Source organism: Thunnus maccoyii, chromosome 11 (assembly GCF_910596095.1).
Source record: "Thunnus maccoyii chromosome 11, fThuMac1.1, whole genome shotgun sequence".
NCBI classification, from domain to species: domain Eukaryota; kingdom Metazoa; phylum Chordata; class Actinopteri; order Scombriformes; family Scombridae; genus Thunnus; species Thunnus maccoyii.
The window spans coordinates 21,013,602-21,038,223 of record NC_056543.1 but is presented as its reverse complement, the minus strand read 5'-3'; the positions used below and the strand labels follow the sequence as shown (position 1 = coordinate 21,038,223).

The following is a 24,622-nucleotide window of genomic DNA, read 5'->3' as shown; positions in this document are numbered from 1 at the left end:
TCGATACATACTTCAGTTTCCCATTTTTCACATGAATATAGTATGTAAATGAACTAGCTGATGAAAACACACATCATTACTAGTTCATTTTTCAAATTTATTTCAAAAGCTTTGCACAAAATTCACTCAATAGTTGGATGGAAAAACCACAGGATGACATAATGTCTGCTCTAAACCGACATACAAAAGTAATACTGACGTTTGCTGCTGTGTGATGAATTCCTCTACGCAGAAACATGGAATGTGAATGAGAGTGGGAGAGGACAGTAGGACAAGGAGTCAAATGGGAAACAAGGGCTAAATGGATTTGAGAAGAGATACAGTGTTAAAGAGAGACATCTTTTTAACCCATCTCCTGGCTATCAGTTATTGATTGAATGTGAAACATCCCATGCAGGCTCCAGCTAATAACACTGACAGCACTGCAGGAGCTTGTAAATTTGAAAATAGCACACACACACACACACACACACAGACTTTGAGCTGCAGATACCATAAACATACAGGATATGGCTAGATAAATATATGTAGTAAGGGGAGACAAGTAGGGTTCTCAGAATCAAGGAGAGACTTTCTGACTGCCTTTATTACCTCTATCAATGAATTATCTTATTTGTCCTCCTTTATTCTCCTTCTTTCCTCTCCTCCTTCCTTGCTCTTACCTCTCAAAGTAGCATCACTCTCCCTCATTCCTCCACCAAGTCTCCTCACCACTCTTCCCACCACTTGGCCACATCCTTCACATGTCACTCATCCTATCCTCACCTCCTTTTCCATTTCCCAACCCTGCCGTTCCCTCGCTCTCTCCAACGCTCCTCTAAAAATCACCCTCAGTTTCTCTCCATCTGTCCTTCTCCCTCTGAAATGACTTTCTCTCTCAGTCAGTCTGTCAGTGTGTTATGAATATGCCAGACGCTCATGGGATCTGCATCTTTGTGGCTCTGTTTTATCTTTCTTTCCCTCTGCTGCTACGTACCTGCCGCATTCACCGGTCAGCTTCACACATTTGCAGCAGCTCTCTGCAGCAAGCTCACACACACCCACTTACTGCACACACACACACACACATACACACACACAAATACCCATTTGAAGTTTACATTGTGATGCTGTGTCGGCAGCAGGTGACCAGAATTCTTGAGCATGTAAACCCACACAGTATATGACACCCTGCACATACAGTAAGTGGTAATACAACAGGCACACACCCATGGCTGAGGCATGTTCAAGTACACTTGCGCGTGCACACACACACACACACACACACACACACACATGTATGCACAGATAAAGAGATGCTAAGTGGCTACTTACAGCATTTGATGAAGTGGTAGTGAGACATTTTCTGAATAAGTCAGACAGTCCGCCAGTCAGGTAGAAAAGGCTGGCAGTGGCAGGCAAAAAGGTAGGAGAGGAGTCAGTAAGTCAGGTAGGCAGACAGTAGGCAGCTACAGGTTCCAGCAAAACTAACTAATGCAGAGCTTGTAACCCGGCAAGATGCATTATTAATCTGGCTCCCTGCATGCTATCCAAACTCCGTTCCCCTGTCTGCATTATTCACCAGCAGCAGCAGCAGCGGCAGCAGCAGCGGTAGCAGCTCCAGTTGCAGCCCGGGCGGCATGTACATGCGCACAGACTCAGACTCTCTCACACACACACACACACACACACACCCGCACATACACAGACATTCACTCCCTCGGTCAACCCGTCGGCAAGGGAGCTGCGGCTCTTTCTAGCTCTCCTCGCCTACAGCCAGATAACCGTCGCACAACGTCTTCCCAGCCATGACCGACGCACGTGCTACACTCACGTCACTGATTGACAGCCGGCTCAGCCCACCTCCCGCTCAACACACCCCCGATGACGCAATGCTCTTCACCTCCTTACACACCCCCTACCAGTCTCCTTCTATCACACGCACACACACACACACATACACAGTGACTCATACAGATGCACACTTCTTTGGACAATCCCCTACCTTCTGAGCCAAAGGAAGAAAAAAAAGGGGTGTTTTTTGGGGGGGTGGGATTAATTGTGCCTCCTCACACTGTAGATATAACACAAAGAAAGAGAGCAACACAGATAAGGAGAGCGAGGGAGGGAGAGCAAGGGAGGTCACTGGAGAAAACAGGAGGATAGAGATAGGAATAGAAAATGGTGGAAATGCAGATACAGCAGGGGGAGCAAGAGAAAGAAAAATAATCAGGAGATGGCAATAGACAGGGAGAGAGAGAGAGAGAGAGAGGGAACTGTTAAACTGTGTAGAAGGACAGCTAAAGAGAGAGAGAGAAAGAGAGAGAGAGAGAGAAGCTGCTGCAGTGCGGTGCTTTTGGTGCAGGTTAAGTGCTCATCAATTGTCTTGAGCCGGCCACAAATTAACAACTTATAGATAGAGTTAACTAGAACGGCAGGGTTTTGAGACCACACGCTCCATCATGCGTTTATCATGCTCCAACACACAGCAAGTGTTACAGTAAGTGATGCAATGTGCACTGTGCTTGCAGTGTCAGTGTGTCTGTGGGGCAATCTCTGTGATTTTGTGCTTTACGGCTCATTTGCATGTATGAATACCTAAGCTTTGCATTAAAAAGAGGATTTGCGAGGTGGGGAGGGCAGGGGGGGGGGGGGGGTGTGAGGGAGGAAGAAAGAGATGGGAGAGAGAAGCAGAGAGAGAGAGAAGAAAAAAAAAACAGCAGACTAAAGAGAAAACGTGAAATAGCAAGACAGACTGAAGACACACAATATGGATGAGCGTAGAAATGCTTAACAGGCTGTGCAGTGTATGACTAAAAGCAGGATTGTGACACACATTTTTAGAAAAATCTGTGCCACGGTACCCACACATCTGTAGGATATAGAGCATGCTGTATTTTATGTGGGAGATTTTAAGCTAGTATATGATGTCCCATTGCTGTCAAACATGGGAAGATAACATGTGGAGATTGGGATGAAAAGAACGTGAGAAGCAGGTGAGGTTCATTTTGTGACAGTATAGTGAACATGGAGGAGCAGCAGAGCGAGCTTGAAAGGGAAATGGATGTGTGTGTGTGTTGGTGTGTGTGTATTTGTGTCAGACTGGATGCTCGAGTAATTCCTGTCATAGGAAATCAGGTCACAGAAACAGTGCGCTGCATCTTCTGCAAAACTCTACCGGAACAACTGCTCCAACATCTACCTGAGTAAAATAATATTCCAGATTTGGGTGTGTGTGTATGCGTGTGTGTGTGTGCTTGTGTTTCTGACTGCTTGCAAAGGTTACAATTAACACTAAATAAGTCACGTTGCTAAATATCACCGGCAGATTGCACATGCACAGCTCTGCCACCCCTGGCTTGCTAAGTAGTGTAGTATTTTTTGATCAAGGATAACACAATGACTTCCCCATTAACACTTTACCCGTGACATCCAGACCTCACAGCGGGAGATCTGACAAGAAAATGTCACGCTTTTCCATCCGAATGTCATGAAACATTAATGGCTCGTTCGAAATCTTGCTATCTCTGCCTGCAGCGATAGATATGTAACATGCTGTATCAGGGAGCGGTGACGTGCTAGAACGCTGGGACAAAAAGGTGACACGAGGTCTAGGCTAAATGTGAAACATTGTGCTATAAGACGAGTCGAGTCATCGCTTGGCGTAACATCTACCTGATAGTGGGTTGGAGTCACGTCCCGATACCTCTCTAGAGCAACAATTAGGTCAAGTACCAAAACACAGCGAGGCGCGCGGAGAGAGTGCGGATAGAGTGAAGAAAAAGGCTTCATTATATATGAGAGATATTTAAATCTCTCTGTTAAAAGAAAAAATGAAGCTATTACAAGCTTTTTTAATGCAAGTTGAAAGAAAACACTCACTCGACAATTTACGCATCAACTTCTCAATGTCTTTAATCCATTTTCTGAATATGTGCAACTCTATACATATATATAAATATATACACACACATCTGCACATGTTTGTATAGTATCAGCTTCAATGTAATGACTGATAGCCCATACTGTACAAAAAACATATGCTGTATTTGGCTGTTTTGCGCCTCCCTGCTTCCATACAGCAGTGACAAACTCATTATAACAGCTTTTATCCCACAGGAGATGACAAATTTCTCTCTGTTTGACACAGCTGTCATTCTGCCATCATCACCCTCAGGTGTCAATCAGTACAGCGACTGTGTTTCCGTCATGATTTCTATGGTTACCACACCCGATAGTGTGCATGCTTGTATGCGGGCTCGTGTGTGATCTGGTAACTGACACTAATAATGCAGGATGTCTGATGCAGGATATGTTCCCAATTACGACAAAGCCAAAGGCACTTGGAAAGTTTGGGGGTGATGCATTAAATATGAAAAGAGATCTCTTTGGATTAATTATTCATCATATGTGATATATTTACACAAATAAATATTTATTTTACCAGCCAAATTTTCAACTGTGAATACTATTTGCATGTATTATGGATGACTTAATGTCGCCATGCAAATACAGAACTTTGCGAATGCATCCACACGCACAATAAAGCTTCCTGAGCAAAAAAGCATAGTGAATCTACCAGAAACAAAAAAAATCCTTCTCATCCCAATCGTCCACTAGTCTATGTGATTACAAGCTCTTGTTAATGAGAAATTCACACAAACACACACCAGCATTTAAATGAATCCAGTGCCTTTCTATTCACTAGATTACATTATCTACCTTCCCTCCTTCTGTCTATATCTTAACCCCTCTCCTCTATACTTGCATGGTCAAAGTAATATGATTTTCCAACAGCTATATTGATTTTAGGAGCATAACAATACTGCATATAGTATCATGTTGTTCCACACAAGGTTCCCCATTTAATATACAGTGAATTTTATGATTTACTATGTTTATTGTTGTTGTTTAACTGAGGAGGTGACAGCTTGTGTTTTTGTCACTATATCAGGTTTTATTTTTACGTGGCAAAAGCCCTGCTGTTGTTTTTGTTGTTTATCCTACTGATGAAACATTCTGAAATGGTCTTTGTTTATTTTTTTAAATCACAGATGTTCTTTATGTGAAACTTGATGTGAGATTTTCTACATTTATTAGGTTTTAACAAATTGGAAATGGAACAGGCACCTTCTAAGGCCATGTATTAAATCATAACACCGCCGTAATGTATCAAATCTAAGTGAATTTTCTGAATCACAGACTAGAGCTGCAACTAATGATTATTTTCATTATTGATTAATCTGACTGTTATGTTCTTGAGTAATTGATCGACTGTTTGGTCCATAAAATGTGTGGTGAAAAATGTCGATCACCGTTTCTCAAAGCCCGAGGTGACGTCCTCAAATGTCTTCTTTTGACCCGTCCAACAGTCTACAACCTGAAGATATCTTTTACTGTCAAAGAAGACTAAAAAATGCGGAAAATACTCACATTTGAGAAGCTGGAATCAGAGAATTTGGACATGTCTTTATTAAAAAATGACTCAAAACTATTAATCGATTATCAAAACTGTTGGCAGTTAATTTAATAGGTGGCAACTGATTGACTAATCATTGCAGCTCTACTTCAGACCTCGTTAATCTGACACCTGAGCTCAGTATCTTCAGTATCTTCAAACTGTTAGTTACCTTAATACACACACAAGTATAGTCAGCATATTTAACCTCATCTTTTGGCCACATGATCATTATCTTCAAGGATTAGTTAAAGATATGTTAGAATATGTAATAACGAGGTTTCACTGTGAGCAGCCAAGCATCAACAAGGGTGTTGACAAATGGGCTACCAGATGAGTTACACCCGGGTGGATATTCTCTCGCTACTCAGGGAGAGAGTAATCAAAATGTACAAGAACTATTTGTAGGAATTAAATATTTATGACCAAATGCAACTGAAACGGTATTCTAAAAAAAAAAGAACAAATATCCTTTGGCAATACAAAGACCGACAACATTTTGATGGTGGCTGATTTAAAGGTGAGTCATATTTAACTGCTCAAGTGTAATATGTATTTAAGCTAATGACTGGGTGGTTAAAAGAGCTCGGCCCTCTGACTGGTCTCTGGTGCTGATGTCATGCTGGTTTTCTTGACATGCTCTCGAGATTATGGGAGTGACGCGCTGATGTATTTTGCACCAGCTGCACACAAGTTTGTTACACAGGATTAGAAGGTTGATTTAGTGTTTCTTCCATCCCTGTTCTTAGACAGTGTTTAATTGGCAGGGCTGAGATGGAAAGTGAGGTGTCCTATCAAAGCATACAATGCTCCTTAGCACAGCAGAAACCAAAAAAAAAAAAAGATTCATGAATAAATAAAATGCACAGAAGCCTCTTTCATCCACTCTTTTCTTTGAAAGTTACCTGGTAGAGCACAAATAAGCAACTTCATTGACTAGGGATGGATTCGAGATACTAGAAGGCAACATGCACAACATAAGCTGCTAGCCTGCACTCAAGCACAGGCACAGCAGCAGGAATACAGAAGCATTACCCACAAAGAAGACATTTAAGACTGAAGCAAATTTTACAGATGTCTATTACAAGCAAAGATTGTAAACAGCATAAAGGAATTTGCAATAATGAACATAATGTTCTCAATGAACTCAATAGGATCTTTGTCAGAGATTTTTGATCATTAAAAATGAATGAATTACATAAAAACAGCTACAGTCCACAGACCTCTGTTTGCATGTCTGAAATCAGTTTAATGAGTATCACTATGTGGGCTGGATTACATTGTAATCCAACTATTTGGCCTCCAAAACTGGAGCTCAGTACAGGTTTAAATTTAACAGCAGGCATTACTGATTAATATTAATAATTTATAAGTTAGGAGTCTAGCAGCTATATTAGCCAATTCCAAGGTGGATCGTTGCCTGCAAGGATTTTAAAGCTTCTCTGTATGATGCTCAGCACTGAGAAACTCCACTCTATCAAACAGACATTTATGTCTCTTGCTCAAGTGCACATAGATTGGAATTAAATCTGCATTATTCACTTCATGACCAAAGGCAGACAGACCAGGATCTTATGGCTAACAATATTCCTACTTACAAATCCAGAAATAGAAGTTGTTTCTGTTCTTGTCTTTGGTTTACTGGCAAAACACAGAACAACTCATCACCACAGCTTCAGCATCAAAACAGTTACTGTAGTCAGCCTCTTGAAACTCTTCAAACTTCCATTTCCACAAACTTTCTTTTTTTATGTGCTTTGTCCTCCTTTTCATTGATGGGTTTTCATTTTAAACGTTGACTTACTTCTTGTAAATGTTGCCACATAATAGCTATTTAATTAACGGTAGCAAGCAGCAGACCAGCGGCAAGTGACAGTTTAGCAGGGAGCTGCAATGTCGAGTACATAGTCTGTAAAAAAAATGATGGACATAGCCACCATGGCATCACCCATTGGTTTGTGGACTCCCATTTTGAAGCCTCCAGTTTGCATTTCAACCATCGCCATCTTGGATTTTTGGAGCCAGAGGTGACCATATTTGGATGAAACTGTGGAGCTTACTCTGACACTAGTTGCTAGCTTGGTTAGCACGGTGCATTTACAGTCTTTGGTTAACTGTGATAATGCTAATACAAATGCTAATTTTGGCTAGCAACTCCATAGAGGGTCTTTTAGTACAAATGAACGCTGAACAAGATTTTTAAGCGACCAAAATTTTACAATTAACTTTCATGAACTGAAAACATACATAGTGTCAGCTATGTAACATTCCTATTCTAATCTGGGGATACGATGCTAATGTACGTAACCAACATTGTTGCCATTGTAGCGATGTCATGTGTCAATCACAACATAGCCATGCCCTAAAGCATACCCTGCTTTATTGTCTATTTTACTCTAAATGGGACCATAATTTACAAAATGAACAACATGCTGTAAATTAGTTCATGACAAAGGCAGTGAGAGATGGAGCAGAATTTGTCAATTAAAGCTATAATATGTAACTATTCCACATTAAAATGTCTAAAAACGACTAGACCTACAGTATGTTATATACTTTTTTCAGTTGTGTACTTACATTATTCCAAATGTTTCCAACAATTTTCAAACCCAGTGAAATCCGTAATTTTAATCAAGGTAACGGTCCCTTTCATTCACATAAGATGATTATCATCTTGTGCACTTATACTCTTTGGTAAAGGGGGCATCAGCATTGTGGTATTCCGCCATAATGGCCTCTACCAAAGAGTATACACATAAAGATAATACATAGGCATTGTAGCTGTCTGCCAGAAACTGTCATAAATTTATTCAGTTTTAAGCCACATTTTAACGATAAACTTTTTAGATCTTGGTCATTTTTAAGTATATCTTGCAACTGGATGAAGGATTTTAGTCATCGGATGTCTGGATCTTTAATTATCAGAGAAACAAGCTGAGAAAATGTTAGGGGTTGCTCGGCTCACATAGAGCCCCTCCCAGACGTCCTGTGACCACCGAACAGCATCAAAGAAACACTGATTTTTTCATGTGAAACTGCTACTTTTCACGTGTTCTCATGCTGAATGCCTCACTTTCTGCCAATAATTATGTTTCTGTTTTTCCCTCTAAATCACCTTCCCTGCCCTCCTCTCGTCAACTTCAGAATCCCTTAAATTGGAAGCGAGTCCATCTCTTTCTCTGCCTTTGTCTATCTCTCACCCCAGGCTCCCAGCTCCAAGCAGCTGGCACAATGGACAACATGGGAACATAAAGGATGTCTGCAAGCTTTAGCCAGAGACAATCAATAACCAGACAAACAAAAGAGCAGCGCGGTCCTGCTTGTGTGCAGCTCCCAACGAGCGCACCACTCAGTACAGAGAGACGTCCTCCTCTCACCTTGCTCTGTTCTCGGCTGACTAGGAACGAAAACCGTGACCGCTGCCTGGCACACACTGAAACTCATACTGTATCTGTGACTCACAGTGGGCTAATAGACCCTTGCAAAGTTGGATCTAATACTAACCCTCATCACCATTCTGCTCATGGCATCATGCTACGTTCACAGCTGCTCAAATTCAAGTGCCGATGTTCCCTAAGATAGCTCCTGTGTATGTGAGCAAGTGTGCACATACACACACACACATACACACAATGTACTGAAATGTACACACACTCTTGATCATGTACAAGTATACTCAACCGGCTGTTTGTTTTCCCGTTGGCAAGGCTGAGATACTTGCCAAAGCAACAATACAGATTGACACACAACAGTAGATGATAAGGAAGTGTGGAGAGTAGCAGAAGAAAGACTAGACTACATAATTATAAGTGTAATAATAATTAAGTGTAATGATATGATGAAAACAACTTTATAGCATTGTCTGCATCATGAACAAATTGTGACTATTATGAAATACAGGGTACATCCTACATGAAATAAAATACTGAGTTGTATACAGATCTCAAACAATTATTCATTGTGGATGTAGTACTGCAAGACAAGATTGGCATGTTTCCTCTGGCAAAATTCTCTAGTTTGATGCTAGACTTGCTGAAATTGTGAGAAGATCCATGCTAACTCCCTGCAAACCCTACAATTTGCAAGTTACCCCATCTGTTGTTCATTAAACCAACAGATCTAAGGTAAACATGGCAAGTATACAGATATTTGGTCTCAGTTCCTTTGACAACAGTTCAGTCTCATGCAAGTTTAGTTTCATTTCAGCCTACTGGGATTTAAATTAACCCTTCATAAACCACTAACAACAAACACACAGGGAAGTAAAGACAAAGAGATGTCTCTTTTCAACCTAACAGTTCCAGAAATCCCACCCTGGAACTGAAACTAAATCAAGAATTGTCCTTTTAGCATACTTTCATGCAGTTTCTGTTTGTTTGAAACACAAGACAACAATACAAACTATTTCCTCTATATTTTAGCATTTGTTGTGCAACTATGTAAAGTTTGAACAGATATTAAAAAGCAGCCTTGTAGGGGTGAAAAGGGAGCCTGAAAATGCCAAGAAGGCTAGACACCTGTCTTTGATGTACTGACAATCTGTACTTGTACTGCTGAAGGTTCCTTTGCTTTAGTGCATAACTGCAGTGACGCAAATGGAGGAAAGTTTTGTTTCCCTCAGTCTCTCTTGTTAGTGTCCTCCCTCTGTCTGGCTCTTTTTTCAGACTAGTTTGGAAGTTGGCTAAATAACAGTAACAACAACATTACATTACCAATCTCAAGTTCTTATATGGATACTATTAACAACAAGTGCATGCCTGGAGTCTGATTGACTCTGATCTTATACAAGTTGTAGCACTTGCGAGGCTTGTGTCTGACCAGTCAGCAACATTTATTGCAAACTCTGTCTTATACAGGATAGTTTCTGTCCTGTTTAAGAAAGTACTTCAGGAGAATGGGGGAGAATGATGGAGGGCAGGAATTACATCGCAGCAACAAAAATGTAGCAAAGCCTGAAAGATAGTTCAAGTAGACCATGCGAGTGAACTACTAGACTCACTTACAGGTATGCAGTTTTTTTTGAGTCCTGTATGTGTAGCTATGTCTCTGATCTGCTCTTTCCTCACTTCTCACCTGAAAACTGTTACTGCTGTTGCGTCAGAGGTTCATACAGTATATCATTTCAAAAGGGCTCCACCTTGATCCCAGCATCCACCTGTATAGGCTCTAAATTCCCCTTGGGACAAGCTGGCATCGCTCCCCGGTTCCACTGTTTAGCGTAGCATAGACACCAATATCTCCTGTGCATATTCTGCATTCACACAAGGATTGAAAGTTTTCCTGTAAGTTTAAAACTCATTTTACTTCCTCTTTTCCAAGGAAAAACCAAAATCCGTTTGATTTTTTTTGTGTGATATTGTCCAAAATCAAAAACTTCACCTGTTCATTTTCATAAGTTGTTTCAGTGGTTTGAGGCACATGGGTATTGGCAGCTCTACCAGTTGAATGCCAAAAACCACAACATGTTGCTTAACCCTTCTGAAACACTTGCTGTATGACTCATAAGATGACAAAACATGGCAAAAATCCTCCACACAGTCTGTGCATGTGCGCACGTGTCTAAATGTGAGTGTTTGTGTACGGGTCCAGTCACCATATCTGACCAAAGCGTTGCCAACCAGCTGACACCACAAGGGGGAAGGACTGAATGCACACACACGGCAACACACTCACCAAAACACACACACACAGACGCTGACTTCAGCATGGTGTAAACACAACTCGCTATGTCGCTATGCAACCTCTTTGAAACGACTCTTCTTTTCCAGTAGTCATGAACAATGTACGACTGAGGCAGAGAGTAAATAGAAAAAAGAAAGAACAAAACTTAACCTCACTGTTGAGGAGGTTGAGAGAAAGGATGCAGTACAGTGGCTCGGATCTAACTTCAGATTCTTTTACTTGCGACATTGAAAATGTCACCGTGTTAAGTTGTGTCTCGCTACAGGGCATTTCTGTTCTGAAAGCAGAGAGAAAGAAACATCAGTGCTGGCATGACTACGCTATTGACCCACTTGTGCCCCCAACCATGGCCGTCCAAAAAGCTGGCATTCACAGTCACTCACTCAGCTGAGCTTTTAAACTGACTTAAAAGACATGCCAGCGCTGCTTCATATAGTCTGGACTGAAGCATCCGCCCTGATTTCCTCTCACAATAAATGCAACAAGCTTACAGGTTTGCCTGATGCGTAGCTCCGTATGTATAAAAGGACTATAATCATACACACATGACACACTTACAGTAGAGTTTCCTACACCTGCTGGCAACATCCGAAGACACTTTAACAGTATCAACTGCTCGAGTGAACTCGGCTGAACCTTGCAATGCCACCATGATCTGGACTTGGGGACTATAAATGTATAAAGTAAACTAAACTGACACTCAAATTGAACCGATTTACCCTTTCACAAACCAACAATATCATTTCTCCTGCTGTTTTTAAAACTAAAACATTCTGCCTTTGCTCCTCAACTCCAACCTGTCTCAGCCACAAGCATAAAGGTGAGTGTGCCACATGTGTTTTCAAGGTACAAAGCCTTTACCCTTTCACTCTTATCTTGGTTGCCGTGATTTCTGAATAAAATAGGATAGTCTGGTTAGGAAGGATCTCTTTGCATACTCTCCCTAGACAAAAACTGGCAGCAGTGTTCACACACTTGCCTGTCAGACAAGGCCAAAATACTAGATTGCCTGCAGTACGGTGTCCTTGAAGCTTGAAACCTATGTTCAATAACAACGTGGCCTTGATAACAACTACTGAAAAGATGAGAAACCAACCATCACCCAAATTCACCTCCACACTGTGAGAGGCATTCCAACAGATTTGTAGACCAGTTAACAGTCCTAGTAATGGATTATGCTTTCCAAATCTAGCCTAAATGTTGATCCCTTCATCCCTAATGTAATCTGTTTTCCCTGTTCAGGATGCTGGCCAAGAGAAGAGACTGAGCTAAGGATTCTGATTGGCTTTGATGTGACCTCTAGCCCCTACCCTTCAACTCTAGCTGTTTTGTCCCTCGAGGGTCAATACGGGTCAACTTCATCATTAATCACACAGCCAGATGAATGGCACTGGCTTTGCCAATGAACTCACAGCGGGGTGGTGCACTGTGGAAGGAAGGAGCCCTTTAATCGGAGGAGCCAGTTTCACACTAGCTTCTCGCACTAGCTTCTCTGCTTAAGTGTCCTCTGGCAATACATTCGCCAGCTCCAAAGGTGCTGTTCAGTAGCTGACCCTGTGCTTTTGATCTCCCTGCGGAGGAGGAACAAGACAACTTCCCTAGAAAAGAAAATTATCTCGTGATAACTGAAAGCATCAGCACATCAAGTTGCTTGATAACAACACCGCAACGAGATAGGATGTCTCTCACTAACCCAGAAGACATACTCATAATCATACAGCTCTAAGTTGTGACAAGCTAAACCTTCTAATAATTCTTGTTATTGAGAGCTTGTCTCAGCATTCGGCACACTGAAATCAGCTGTTCATTCCCAGCCAGAAACGCACACATTCTTCCACACTAAGCATCTCATGGTATATTTAGACCCGTGACAACTGCACGGCACATCTGCTTTTCCTTTCATTCCCAGTGGCACGCCAGGAGCACCACATGACATGCATGCACATAACCACACACATGTCCTCTCTCTCTCTCTCTCTTTCTGTGTTCGTTCTCACATGTTGCCGAGACCCGAAGAGTGTTATCAGAGAGGAAAAAAACAAAAAAAAAAATCACACGCTACACTCGCCATCGTTCCTTCGCTGTGATGAGAAGGGGAGAGAGAAAGCAGAGCCTTACCGGTGAGAGCCCGTCCACAGGAGACACCAGAGACAAATGTGCGTCTGCCCGACGAAGAACCCGAACGAGAGCCGCCTCCCCGTGCTCCGCCACCAAATCAATTTCACACTCTCTCACCTCCCCGCCACTGTGATGTCATTCATTCATCCGTTTCCCCCCCGTAGCCATGGCAACTCTGCCGCTTGGAGCTACTCATTCTTTTACATTTGTCTTTCTCTCTCTCTCTCTCTCTCTCTCTCTTTCTACATCCCTCCCCCCCTCTCCAGACCCCGGTGAACCCAGCCCACTTACTCCATCTGAGAGGTACAGTTACACCCCCCAGCCTCACAAGCATCCACCCCCCCCCTCCTTCTCCTCCACTATCACACTGAAGAGCTGGTGTAAAAACAAGTAGGGAGGTACGGGATACAAAAGAGGGGGAGGCGCCTGAGTTCACCTCATGTAGCGTACACGCCCTGAAGAGTTTGTGGTCAAACGGGCATACTTTCCTAAAGACAGAAACGGCAGACAAAGAGAACTGGCAGACAACGGGGAGACACAACGGAGCCTGAATAGGTACGCCCTGGAAATCTCTTGTTTAGACGCGAGCCAGCTGTCTCATTTGCACACAGACATGCACACATATTGGAGCCTAAACGCTGCTGAACAGATGTGTTTGTCCACGACACACATAAACCCAAACACTTGGTTCCTGCAGTGTGAGGTGATGAATAGTTAATGACCACCACCATCATTACTACAGTGGCTCTTGCTAATAATCCCCATGTTGACCTTGGAAAATGGGGGAGGAAAACCTGGCCACTGAGAGACAAATCAAACAAAGACACACACTTACACACACACACCACCACTACTACTGTGTCTGAAGTCGCCTCCTTTATTCAATTACAAGTCACCTTCTCCTCTCCTGGTCTGGTTTTTGTTTCCCAACCGTCACAAGCTCAAGATGTTCATCACTGCCTCACTTCAACCACTTCACCCTACACACGTACCACTCACCACCATGCTGTTTTTATATTTAAAGAGGAACTCCACCAATTTTACACATCAAAGTCTGTTTACAGGTCTTGCGGAGTACTGTGTGTATATATATATGAATAAAAGTTGAATGCAGCCTTTTGTAGCTCCAGAGGGAGCTGCTGATAAATTGCCATAAGTGATATGATATGGGGCTGAAGACTAAAAGCTTGAACATGAAAGAAAAAATTTGAGGAGGTTACACGGAAGTGAGCTTACCAGACTTCTGTAGCTGGCTCTTCATCTCTGTTTGAGGTTAACATAACACCTAACACCGCTTCGATTTTGCACCGTGAGTCTGACAATGTTATAGGAGTTCAATGCTAAATCGGTGGGAGTACTTTTCTTAAAACTTCCCTTCTGCACCTCCGCTCTACCTGTTCTCAACTTCACCTGCGGGACTAAGAAAGCCAATGAAAGGTATTCCATCACACAGATGAAGACAAACTGATGAAAAAGACAGAGAAAAATCAAAACATCTACTCATCAGTCACTGACGAGGATATGAGAGGTGGAGTGGGATAAAGAACATGGAGGCAAACAAAAAAAAAAAAAAAAGAAAGTAAGGAAGACAGAAAGAGAGAGAGAGGAGGGTATCTCTGAAGAAAGAGAGATCTCCTCTCCCGTCAAATCTATTTGCACATCATCTGGTCTTTAATTAGCTTCCTGTGCTTTCCTCCTGGAAAATCTCTCCATCTGTCTGTATCAATCCCTCGCTCGTCATTCCCCTAATCTCTCGGCTGCTTCTCACATAATTAATGATTGTATTACCCAACCAACAATGACTTTTCCCCCTATTTTTCAGCCCTTATTTCCTTGTAAGTCAGTGTTTATTCCGACTGTCCATTTATGTATTTAGACATCATGAACTAGTAGAGGGAGAGGTTTCTCTTCTGTCTGATCAGAAGAATCATTATGAGAGCTGAAAATCCATTTATGGACAGTCAAACAACTTAAATGCAATACAATGAATACAATTCATACAGTGGAAATTATGAATGACTTAGTTTTAACAATATTTTTCTTTTTTAAAACACAGCTGTTTGAAGGATGCAAAGCCATGAGGTGATGTATCTGTTTGTGGCTCTGTAATCATTTGTTTTTCTACTGTTTATACATCGAGGTTACATGTAAGGCTGCATTCACCGCCAAATTCAGCAATATCTCACCTTCCCGCAGGGTTGTGAGGAGGTGTGGGCGTGTTTATTTGTGCTTTAGAACGTAACCGCTATGAAACAATCAGAAAATAACATTTTATTTATCTGATTCATTGCTTTGTTCTGGCTCCTTTCTCTCATTCACTCTCCAGCTTGACCCCCGCTGCTCTCTTGTGCTCTCGACTCGCTCGCACTCTCTCTCTCTTTTCCTCTCGTCTTTTTTAAGATGAGTCGGGAAGCCAACAACAAGTCTAACTTTACTTTAAACATTATCAAACAAAAACTGTGTTCTCCTTTTTGCTACAATGCTACATGTAATGCAAACAAAGGCTCTCCCAGTCTGGGTCTGCGTGCCAGGAATCTGACCATGGATGTATTACAAGAGCTGGATACTGGACTAAAAATGGCGCCCATTCAGCCCTATAAAAATTGCTTGGCTGGCACATACTACAAAAAAGTTTCTAGCTTCTGGGTTTGCTTGGCTTTGCCAAATATGCGCAGTAGTGTTTCCTCCGCTGGTCCCACCCATGAGTTCCCGCTCGACCCATAGACTTTACATTGTGGTGACGTCACAGATTTTTAAAATCGCTTTTCTCGGCTCAAGGAAAGTTTTACAAATATAAAACCTCCATGTATCCAAAATTTATAATAGAAAGAGTCATAATTGACCTTGTTTGCAGTTCGAGGGGTCCTGTCAATAGTTTTACAGACGTCTCTTTTACAATGGTGGTCTTTGGGGAAAAAGCTTTTTGGGCTGCCAGGGGATTTTTCTCTGCAATACCGTCACTGGGAAAAATTGGCTGCAAGACTGAGCGGCGGCACCCTATCCAGCTCTTATTATACATCTATGAATCTGACCCAGTGGCCAATTTTTTTTCTAGGATGGTAGTTGGGTTGGTTAGGTTTAGGCATGAGGAGCGAGATTAGATAGGGTAAAAATATCAGGGTAAACCAATCAGGGGCAGGGTAGAGCGAGTCATGACTTTGCCATCCTAAGAAAAAAAAAAATTGCTACCCAATGGCAGGCATTTAGAATAACTATATAGAAATAGCCAGTCTTCTCGCTGATGATCTAATTTGCTTATGTAGGTCATACAGAGGCATCAGTATTAAATTGAGACTGTTGCATAACCAGTTAAAAGTTCCTTGTAGTAACTTTAATATAACATGCTGTTAAAGTCATGGTTGGTTTAAATGAGTCACTCCACTGGTGAGACAGAGGCTCAATTTGCTGTGGCTGCTGCCACTGATTATGGTGCTGCTCATACACTGTGACCAGTGATGACTTATTATAGGGGGGAAAAAATCATAACTTTATTTTTACCTGTTTACAGCACTGAGTTGTATCTTTTGAAGTTTTTTTATAATCTCACAGATGTCTTAGGTCTGCCTTGGAGATAAAAGGTTTGCCTGCCAGGGTGACACCAATGTTAAATTGATTTTTTTTTTTTACCTGAAGACAACAGGTAAACATGGAAGATTTACCTTTACCTTACGTAGGAGGCAGCACAGCAGCGTTACAGGTCTTTCATATCATTAGTAAGTCAGTGAATATCACGCCAAAACATTGCAGCTAAAATGATGCTTAGCGAGGCTTTTCATTCAGTATTACAAAATCAAAAAACAAGCCAATGCAATAACAATACTTTTAACACAAGAAACCATTATCATTTGTCTAACCTTATAACTGTCCTGCGGTTGCCTTCCACTTGTATTTTTCATGGTAGAAAAGGAGCTAATCTGGCATGTTGATGTGTTAGCATAGTTGTCTTACCTTAAGAGTTTCTTCGACGGTCTGTGGTGCAAATTTCTTGCTTGCAACATATGATTCCCCTTAAATTTTGATTGTACACACCTGAAATAAAGTTATCAACGTTCCTACGCCCATTCTCCCCTTTTCGCATGGCTCTCTGGCGTCCTGCGAAAGTAACTTTACTGGATGTGACGTTCATTAACGTTAACTAGATGCTGCCTATGATTACAGCACATGTTACTGCCATGGATGTGTTATGCATCCAAGGTTACTGCACTTGGGAACAGGTTGAGTGAGCAAGAGGTTATTTAAATTATTTAAATTTAAAAGTAATTAAAACATATATCATTCAATTGTCTTTCTTGTAAATCCATGATATCTTAATTCCAATATTTTTATTTTATCTGACTTTTGTTCAAATCAAAAAATAGTGTCAGAAGCTCTGCATACTTGCTCATTGGAATAATCCACAATATGAATATGTGCAGTGTGTTTGGAAAAACATCTTTGAAATTGAAATTGAAATTTTATGGTTTTAATTATAATTTGAGTGTTTTGTGTCTTTTTAAGAGTTCGTAGTTAAACAGTTTGAGAGTTCTTTGTGGGTGTCTTAAGTCATATTGATTACTTTGACCTCCCTTTTTGTCCCTTTTTTTCCAAATGGCTTCAGATGATTTGTCAGTTTAAACACATCTGAATGCAAGCACCTTATGTGGTCTATGCCTCACATGCAGACTATCAGTAGATGCTACAATTTACAGACGTTCCCTAAACACCTCACAAGCAGGCTATAGGTAGATGCTAGGTAGGCGGCTGCGCACAACCAAGTGAACTGGCATTGCAAATTAGTTTAGACTACAAAAATTGTGTTATGTGGCATATGTTCATGCTACACTGAATACTTGTCTGTATACAAATAAATAAAATAAAAATACATTTATAGTTTTAATTGGTTACATAAGTGACCAGATTAGACAACCACCCAATTAAAGCAAAATGTTCCTGTCATCAGTCTGTCTTTGACTGTGTGACTGCTAATACTCAATATAATAATATTCCTTAAATCTATGAGCACTGCCCTCATACGAACCCTTACTTTGCAGTAATGCCAAGGGTCCAAACAGACTGGTCATGACTTAGACTCATCTACCTTTATTTAACAACACTTTATTACACATATCTTCTTATCAGCCTCCTGTTACAGTGAGGTAAGCCTGCGGTCATTGCTTTAGTTGAGCTGAACTCCCTCTATTGTGGTATAAGGTCAATTGGTAGTAAATGTAAGAAGGATGAATGGAGGTGGAAGATGGAGCCAAAGTAAGAACACAGAGGAGAGAGGTGGGAGAGGTTCAGGGGTGAGTGTGTATTAAATCCTGGAACCGAGGTACATCGTGGGCATGAAATGACCAGATTAGTGGTTCAACTCGCACAGGCGCATACGTACGTAGAATACATGCACACACTTGAGGGCGGAACCTGTAATCCAAAGCCGAAGCAATTCCCTCCAGAGTATGGTCTGAGATGTTTCTTTACCTATATTATCCCTCTCTGCAGAACTCTTATCTGCACTTACAGAAATGAGCAGAGAATATGACTAGACTGACAGAGAATCCTTTATCACCCCTTCCCCCATACCTTCTCTTCATTTTCACCGGTCACACTACCTTTCACCTTGATCCATCTCTTCAATCCGTCACTTCAATCCAGCTACTTATTGCCTGTCTCTTCCATTCATATAGCCTCCATCTCTTACTTTTTGACAGGGATTCTTATACGTATGATAGTAAGTGGGAGAGTATCATAGCATTGTCAGAGGGGGGCATCATGCCCCATTAAGTATTGACCTAATTTGATTAGGGTTGAATGTGAGAGATGACATGTTTGAAATCAGGCGTACAAACATCACAGCTAGACGTTATCTTTCATCTCAGCGTAAACTTCCCCCATGGCTTCTTGGATAGATCAAAGCTGTGTTTTTTTTAAAGGGAATGCTTAACCGATCCTGTTCAAATAATTAGCATGCATATTCAACACTCTAATATGCACTGTCTAGCTGCAGGCAAGAGAACCTGGTAGGTGGACAAGTGTTTGTGTGCAAACACTTGTCCACCTACAAGTGGAGTGCACACATGCACACGCGAGGAGGGCCCGTGTGTGTTTATGTGTGTGTTAGAGGCTTGATAGTGATGGGAGCGGTGAAGCGGTTACATTTCATGCACCTGCCCTCATACACATTCCAGAAAGGGGAGAGAAACAGCTGCTCCACGAGCTGCTCTTTCTCCATTCTGTCTGTTCGTCCCTTCCACCTCTCTCTCTCTCTCTCTCTCTCCTCCTGCTGAGAAAGACCTTTATCATCCTCCTCTGTCACACTCCTTGCCATGTCGCACAATCAAGTCACTTCAGCTCGCTCTCCTCTCCTACACACTGAATTAACCTCATACCCGGTGCTTGGCGAGGTGCTCTTTTTCTCTTTGCAAGCAATAATGTTCTTACCACCCCATGTACGTATAAAATGCAGCTCTCCGATTCTAATTCACAGTACAAAAAAGTGAGAGGCAATATATACGCACATAAATGTAGCAGGAGCAAGTCCTGGCAAGCCCAAACACTGACCCTGACACTGATGTCCCTTTACTGACACAGTGTCCAATAATAGCTCTGGAAGGGAAACAAAGTCTGCAAGGCCGCCAGTCACATACCAGCAACCGCAAGCCCACATTAATATTAGGAAGTCTTCTATAGAACGATGAGGTCACATGGGAAACGGCCTCCTCTGACAAAGACCACCGTCATATAGGGGTTGGTCGACCTTTGTGTCAGCTGGTGCACCTGTTTAGTATTGAATCCACGCAGACAGCCCTGCTTTGATGATATTGTTTTCATCAGAGGGAGAAAGTCTCAGAGCAAAGGTTTGGATTTAATCTTAGCCTCCTGGAAGTGGTCCACTCCCAAATAACATGTTGCTGCTGCTGCTGCCAGCAGTGCTCCCCACCACCTGTCATTAGCTTTAGCTGCTGTTGGAGCAGGCCAACTGCCTGGTCTGATGGGTCTTACTTTCTTATTAGAATAGTCTGGGATTACATCTTCATCTTGACATCATTTTTCAACTCATGCAGACACTTGAGATACATGCTATGGTTTCCAGCATTGGACGTGATCATAATTCATTAATCAAATAATAACTTATAGGATCAGTCAGTATATAAAAACACAGTTGCAGGCTTAAATACAATGCCCTTGGCTTCAATTCAAATCACACCTCATATAAATGCTGCACATTTTCACTCAGAAATGACAAGTATGTCTCCAGTTCTCGCAGCTCACCAAATATAAATAGCAAATATTGGTGTGGATTACAATTTGCACTAATCAGATTTTAGGGTGAGACAAATCTATGGCTTCCCCAGAGGAACGGTGACCCCTTTAATCCCATCCAACCCCCACTTCTGTCTGCCCAGTCAGCTGTCTGCCCTCTGACGTCAGGCACATGAAATGCATCTATCTGCTCAGTGCCTGTGCGTATGTGTATATGTATGCTTTTTTTTTCTGAAGGGGGTTAATGAGGCGGCTGTCTGCCAGAGGAGATGCAAAGGAAATCCAGTACGCGTGGTAACTGGCCAGTCCCATCTAAGAATAGATCAGCTGGTGGACAGGCGAAAAGTTCGACGTCAAAAATGTAGACAAAGGCTTTTGACCGTTATGACTGATCAGACATCAGACGGAGATATTCCAGGTAATAGGTAGTGGTGTCTTCTCTAGTTTTATCTCCACGTTGCACTTCCTCACAGACCTGTGCGAAGAAGCATTTCCCTCCTTAATCATGCATATAAGGTGCCATTTAAATCTTGCCAAAGCCACAGGGCTTCAGTGTGGCGACACAGTCGGCGGGCTGTTTTACATGAGTAAAACGGGAGGGGGCCTGTATATTCCTTGAACACCACTGGAGCTCCGACAGCAGCAGATCCATCAAAAACCTTTCTTGCGGGGAAAAGACTCGTCATCATCTTCCCTTTCTCATAAATCAACCCATAATTATCAGGGAGGGTGGTGACTAAGTCTTGGGACCATGTGGTTCAACAGCTGACCACAGCACAGGGGACTGGGCTGTGTCCTGACGCAGACTGACAGACTACAGCTTTCAGACATTTGCTACTTGCCGTCTACACCCTTAGACCATAGCAGCACGCATCACTTTGTTCCAAGCAAGAGAGACATGAAATAATGAAATAAGAGACTGGGATGCAACTGCTGGAAAATGGCAGTGTGGATACGTGTGTTTGAGTTAATCTTACAAGTTCAGATAGAGAGAGAGAGAGTGATACCTCCACCCAACACGCTGCCAGACACCGAGGCCCACAATCTGGCTGAGCAAGGGGACAGATGGGTGTAGCACACACACACACACACACACACACACACACACACACACACACACACACACACACACACAGTTTACCATGGTTGATTTTTTACACAGTATTTAACAGTCAAACTCTGCATCATATTGTCCCGAGGGTTTGACATCAACATGTTTGAACACAAACACATACACACACATACACACACACTGGGGTGTAGGCCCTCTGCTGTCTGAATGAGCCCATCTGTGAGCTCCTGTGAAACAAAGCGGAGTTTTGTGTGGTTGACACAGCCAGAGTTATGTTCTTGTCTGTTACTCCGTTCTGTTACACCAAGCAGAAAAACCTTTACAGACTATAAAACCTGTCCTCCTCTCCTTCTCCTCACTGATCTTTTCTGTCTGCCCACTACAATGCCTCTATTCTTGTGTCTGTTTCCCCCTCTCTTACTTTTTTCTACCTTTCTTTGCTTTTTTTTTTTTTTTGCTCTCTCTTCTGTCCCACTGACACACACTGCAGACATCACACAACCACACAGCGTTTGGGTGAAAGCCGCTCAAGGTCCTCTGAAACTGGGACGATTTCCCAGCTGACATCCAGGCTCCCCAAAGGCTTTTTGGAGGAGTGGGTGTTTGTGTGTGCAGTGAACAAGCCAACAAACCTGTTTCCCTTTTCCTGCGCTGCCAGTCGGCATACATGCAACATCTCGGGGCAAACAACAGCATGCAAGAAGGGAAAAAAAATGAAAGGAACAAAACAAAAGGCCCAGACAGTGAACAGAGACAATGGACATTTAGGGAAAAGAAATAGTCTTTTCCTTGGAAAATATATAAGCTGAATGAATGCAGACCATTGACTCTTTGTGAGATGTTTGTTCAGTTATAGCAACACATTCATGCAGAAGGTAAATCAAAACTGCCAATGGCCCAACACTGTGCCAGCAGGCCCCTATGTGACACAGAGAAACTCACACATATTCTCACACAGCTAAAGAACAGAGGACACTCACAGACAAACAGGAGACAAGTGGCACCATACCTCAAGGTAACAGTTCCCCCGTAGTTCTTATCGCTTTCTTTTCAGCTAGGAAATAACATCCATAGACAATCTGGTCTCAGCTGCAGAGATCTGAAGCACTTTGAGACACAGAGAGAGAGAGAGAGAGAGAGAGAAATCAACTCCCAGCTCCCTCCACATCTACACCCATAGGCTAAAATCCTCTACTGACATCCCATCAGAGAGAGAGAAAGGGCGAGAGAGGAGAGGGGGGGAGAGAGAGAGAGGAGTGTGCCAGTTTGGGTGAATGAAGGGGGAGTATTTGAAAAAGAGGGAGAGAGAGAGAAAGAGAGCATGAGTCATTAAATGAAAAAGGAGAGAGAGTGATTTAGGAGTTAGTTAGTGAGTGAGTGAGTGTGTGTGTGTTTGTGAGAGAGAGAGAAAGAAAGAGAGTGAGATGGACGTTTAAATCTCTAATTACAACTGCTTATCACAAGCCCATAAGCAGCTGGTGGGAATGAGTGACACAGGACTTTATACACACTGTGCAATGTGCTGCGCCTGTGTTGTGTGTGTGTGTGTGTGTGTGTGCGTGCATGCTGTGTGTTAGTGTTTGGGAATCAAACAATGGACTGAAAGTGAGAACATAGAGTGAGAAAAGGGGGGATGAAAAAGCAGCGCAGAGCAGATGTGCCGAGCAAAAGGACAACTACGCGCCTTCCCTCTCTCTCCTTCCCTCTCATCCACTTAACTCCTTCTTTCACCCCACCTCTCACCGCTCATCCTCCTTCATCGGCGCTCTTCTCCTCTCCTCGTACACACAGAAAGAGGGAGACAAGTGATGTTTTATATCGTAGGTCATACATGTCTTCTTAGTTCTTTTTTTTGTGACCATGTTTTTCATTTTTTCCACTTTAAAAAATAAAAAATATAAAATATGTTTATATAACCAGATCCAACCCTGGATCTGTGACTTTTTTTTGTCTGCCTTATACTCTGTTCCTTTTCATTTAACACTGAAATATTGGAAATTAATAGTATTATTAATTATATGTATTATTAGTAAATTTATGTTCATCTGTCTTGCTAGTTTCATAGGTGTTTATGAACAGCTGTTACAGTAGTTTCGTTTGTACTTTTGCACATACAGCACAGCATTTTGATGTTTTCTTCATGCTCTGAAAGGAACTGGTGGCGAGATCAGAGTCAAGTTGCATGAAAGAACCAGTAGTTCATATTTACAGTGTATACAAACTGCACACCCTGTCCCGCAGCCCCTGAGTGTACGAAGCATTTTAGCATGACACAAAAACAGACCTAGACAAACGTTTCTGGCTATGTGTGTGTGTGTGTGTGTGTGTGTGTGTCTGCCAAAGCTCCATCTTGGAGGCATAAAGCAGAGCAGAGTGTGGGAGTCAGGAGCTGGAGATGGAGAGAGGAGAGAGGAGGATGAGGGTGGGGGAGCAGAGTTGTGGCTAACCAGAATCCCTCTCTCTCTCTCGTCTCATCCATTTGATGTGTTTCCTCTCCTCTGTAATAAGCTGATGTCCTTGAGAAAAAGGCCAGAGGAAGAAAAAAAAAAGAAAAAAAAAGCGAGATTTATCAAGATGAGCTTGAACAGAGACAACTTTTAAATCTGCTCTTTATTTTCTTGCACTCATGCAGATTGCACGCCTGCCGTTTCATCGTGGTTTGATTCCAAGCAGAGGCAGAACCATATGAATTATAGATCAGCTTATATTCTAGCAGATCCTATGTAGTCAGGGGAGAAAAACTAAACCCGATCAAATGGTAACACTGTTAAAAACAAATAAACCTCTCACTCTGCTGGGTCAGTCACGTTTTTCGGATCAAAAACAATTAAGTGTCTTCTCGAGCCAAATCGATTAAAAATCTACAGCATGGCAAAGCTCAGAACACATTTTTTAGAATTTAGAGTAACGGATGGCACAATCCTGTTTGTTGTTAAACCAAATCCTCACTTAAACGAGAAATCCACGCAGTGCTGCTGCCAGTTCAGCTTGAGGGCTCTGGATCAGCCTGATTACTTTGGGCTGACTGCAGCAGATCAAAGTAATCCCCAAATACTAGAGAAGTACATACA

At 42.2% G+C, this 24,622-nt stretch overlaps 1 protein-coding gene across 6 annotated transcripts in view; it reads right to left on the bottom strand.

Moving 5' to 3' along the window:
• Nucleotides 1-22,656, bottom strand: part of myo16 (myosin XVI) — a 108,766-nt gene extending 86,110 nt beyond the window's left edge. The window contains exon 1 of one of the 6 annotated variants that reach the window (XR_006098783.1): nucleotides 1,315-1,732. Coding sequence is in view for 1 of the 6 variants with exons in the window: in XM_042426290.1 (XP_042282224.1) it covers nucleotides 1,315-1,342 (28 nt within the window). In the remaining 5 variants the exon portion in view is untranslated. Of the gene's footprint in view, nucleotides 1-1,314; nucleotides 1,733-13,237; nucleotides 13,316-16,735; nucleotides 16,815-17,185; nucleotides 17,400-22,560 lie in introns of those variants that run through there. The other 5 variants (XM_042426292.1, XM_042426291.1, XM_042426295.1 and 2 more) reach the window with 5 other exon arrangements.
• Nucleotides 22,657-24,622: the final 1,966 nt, after the last annotated feature.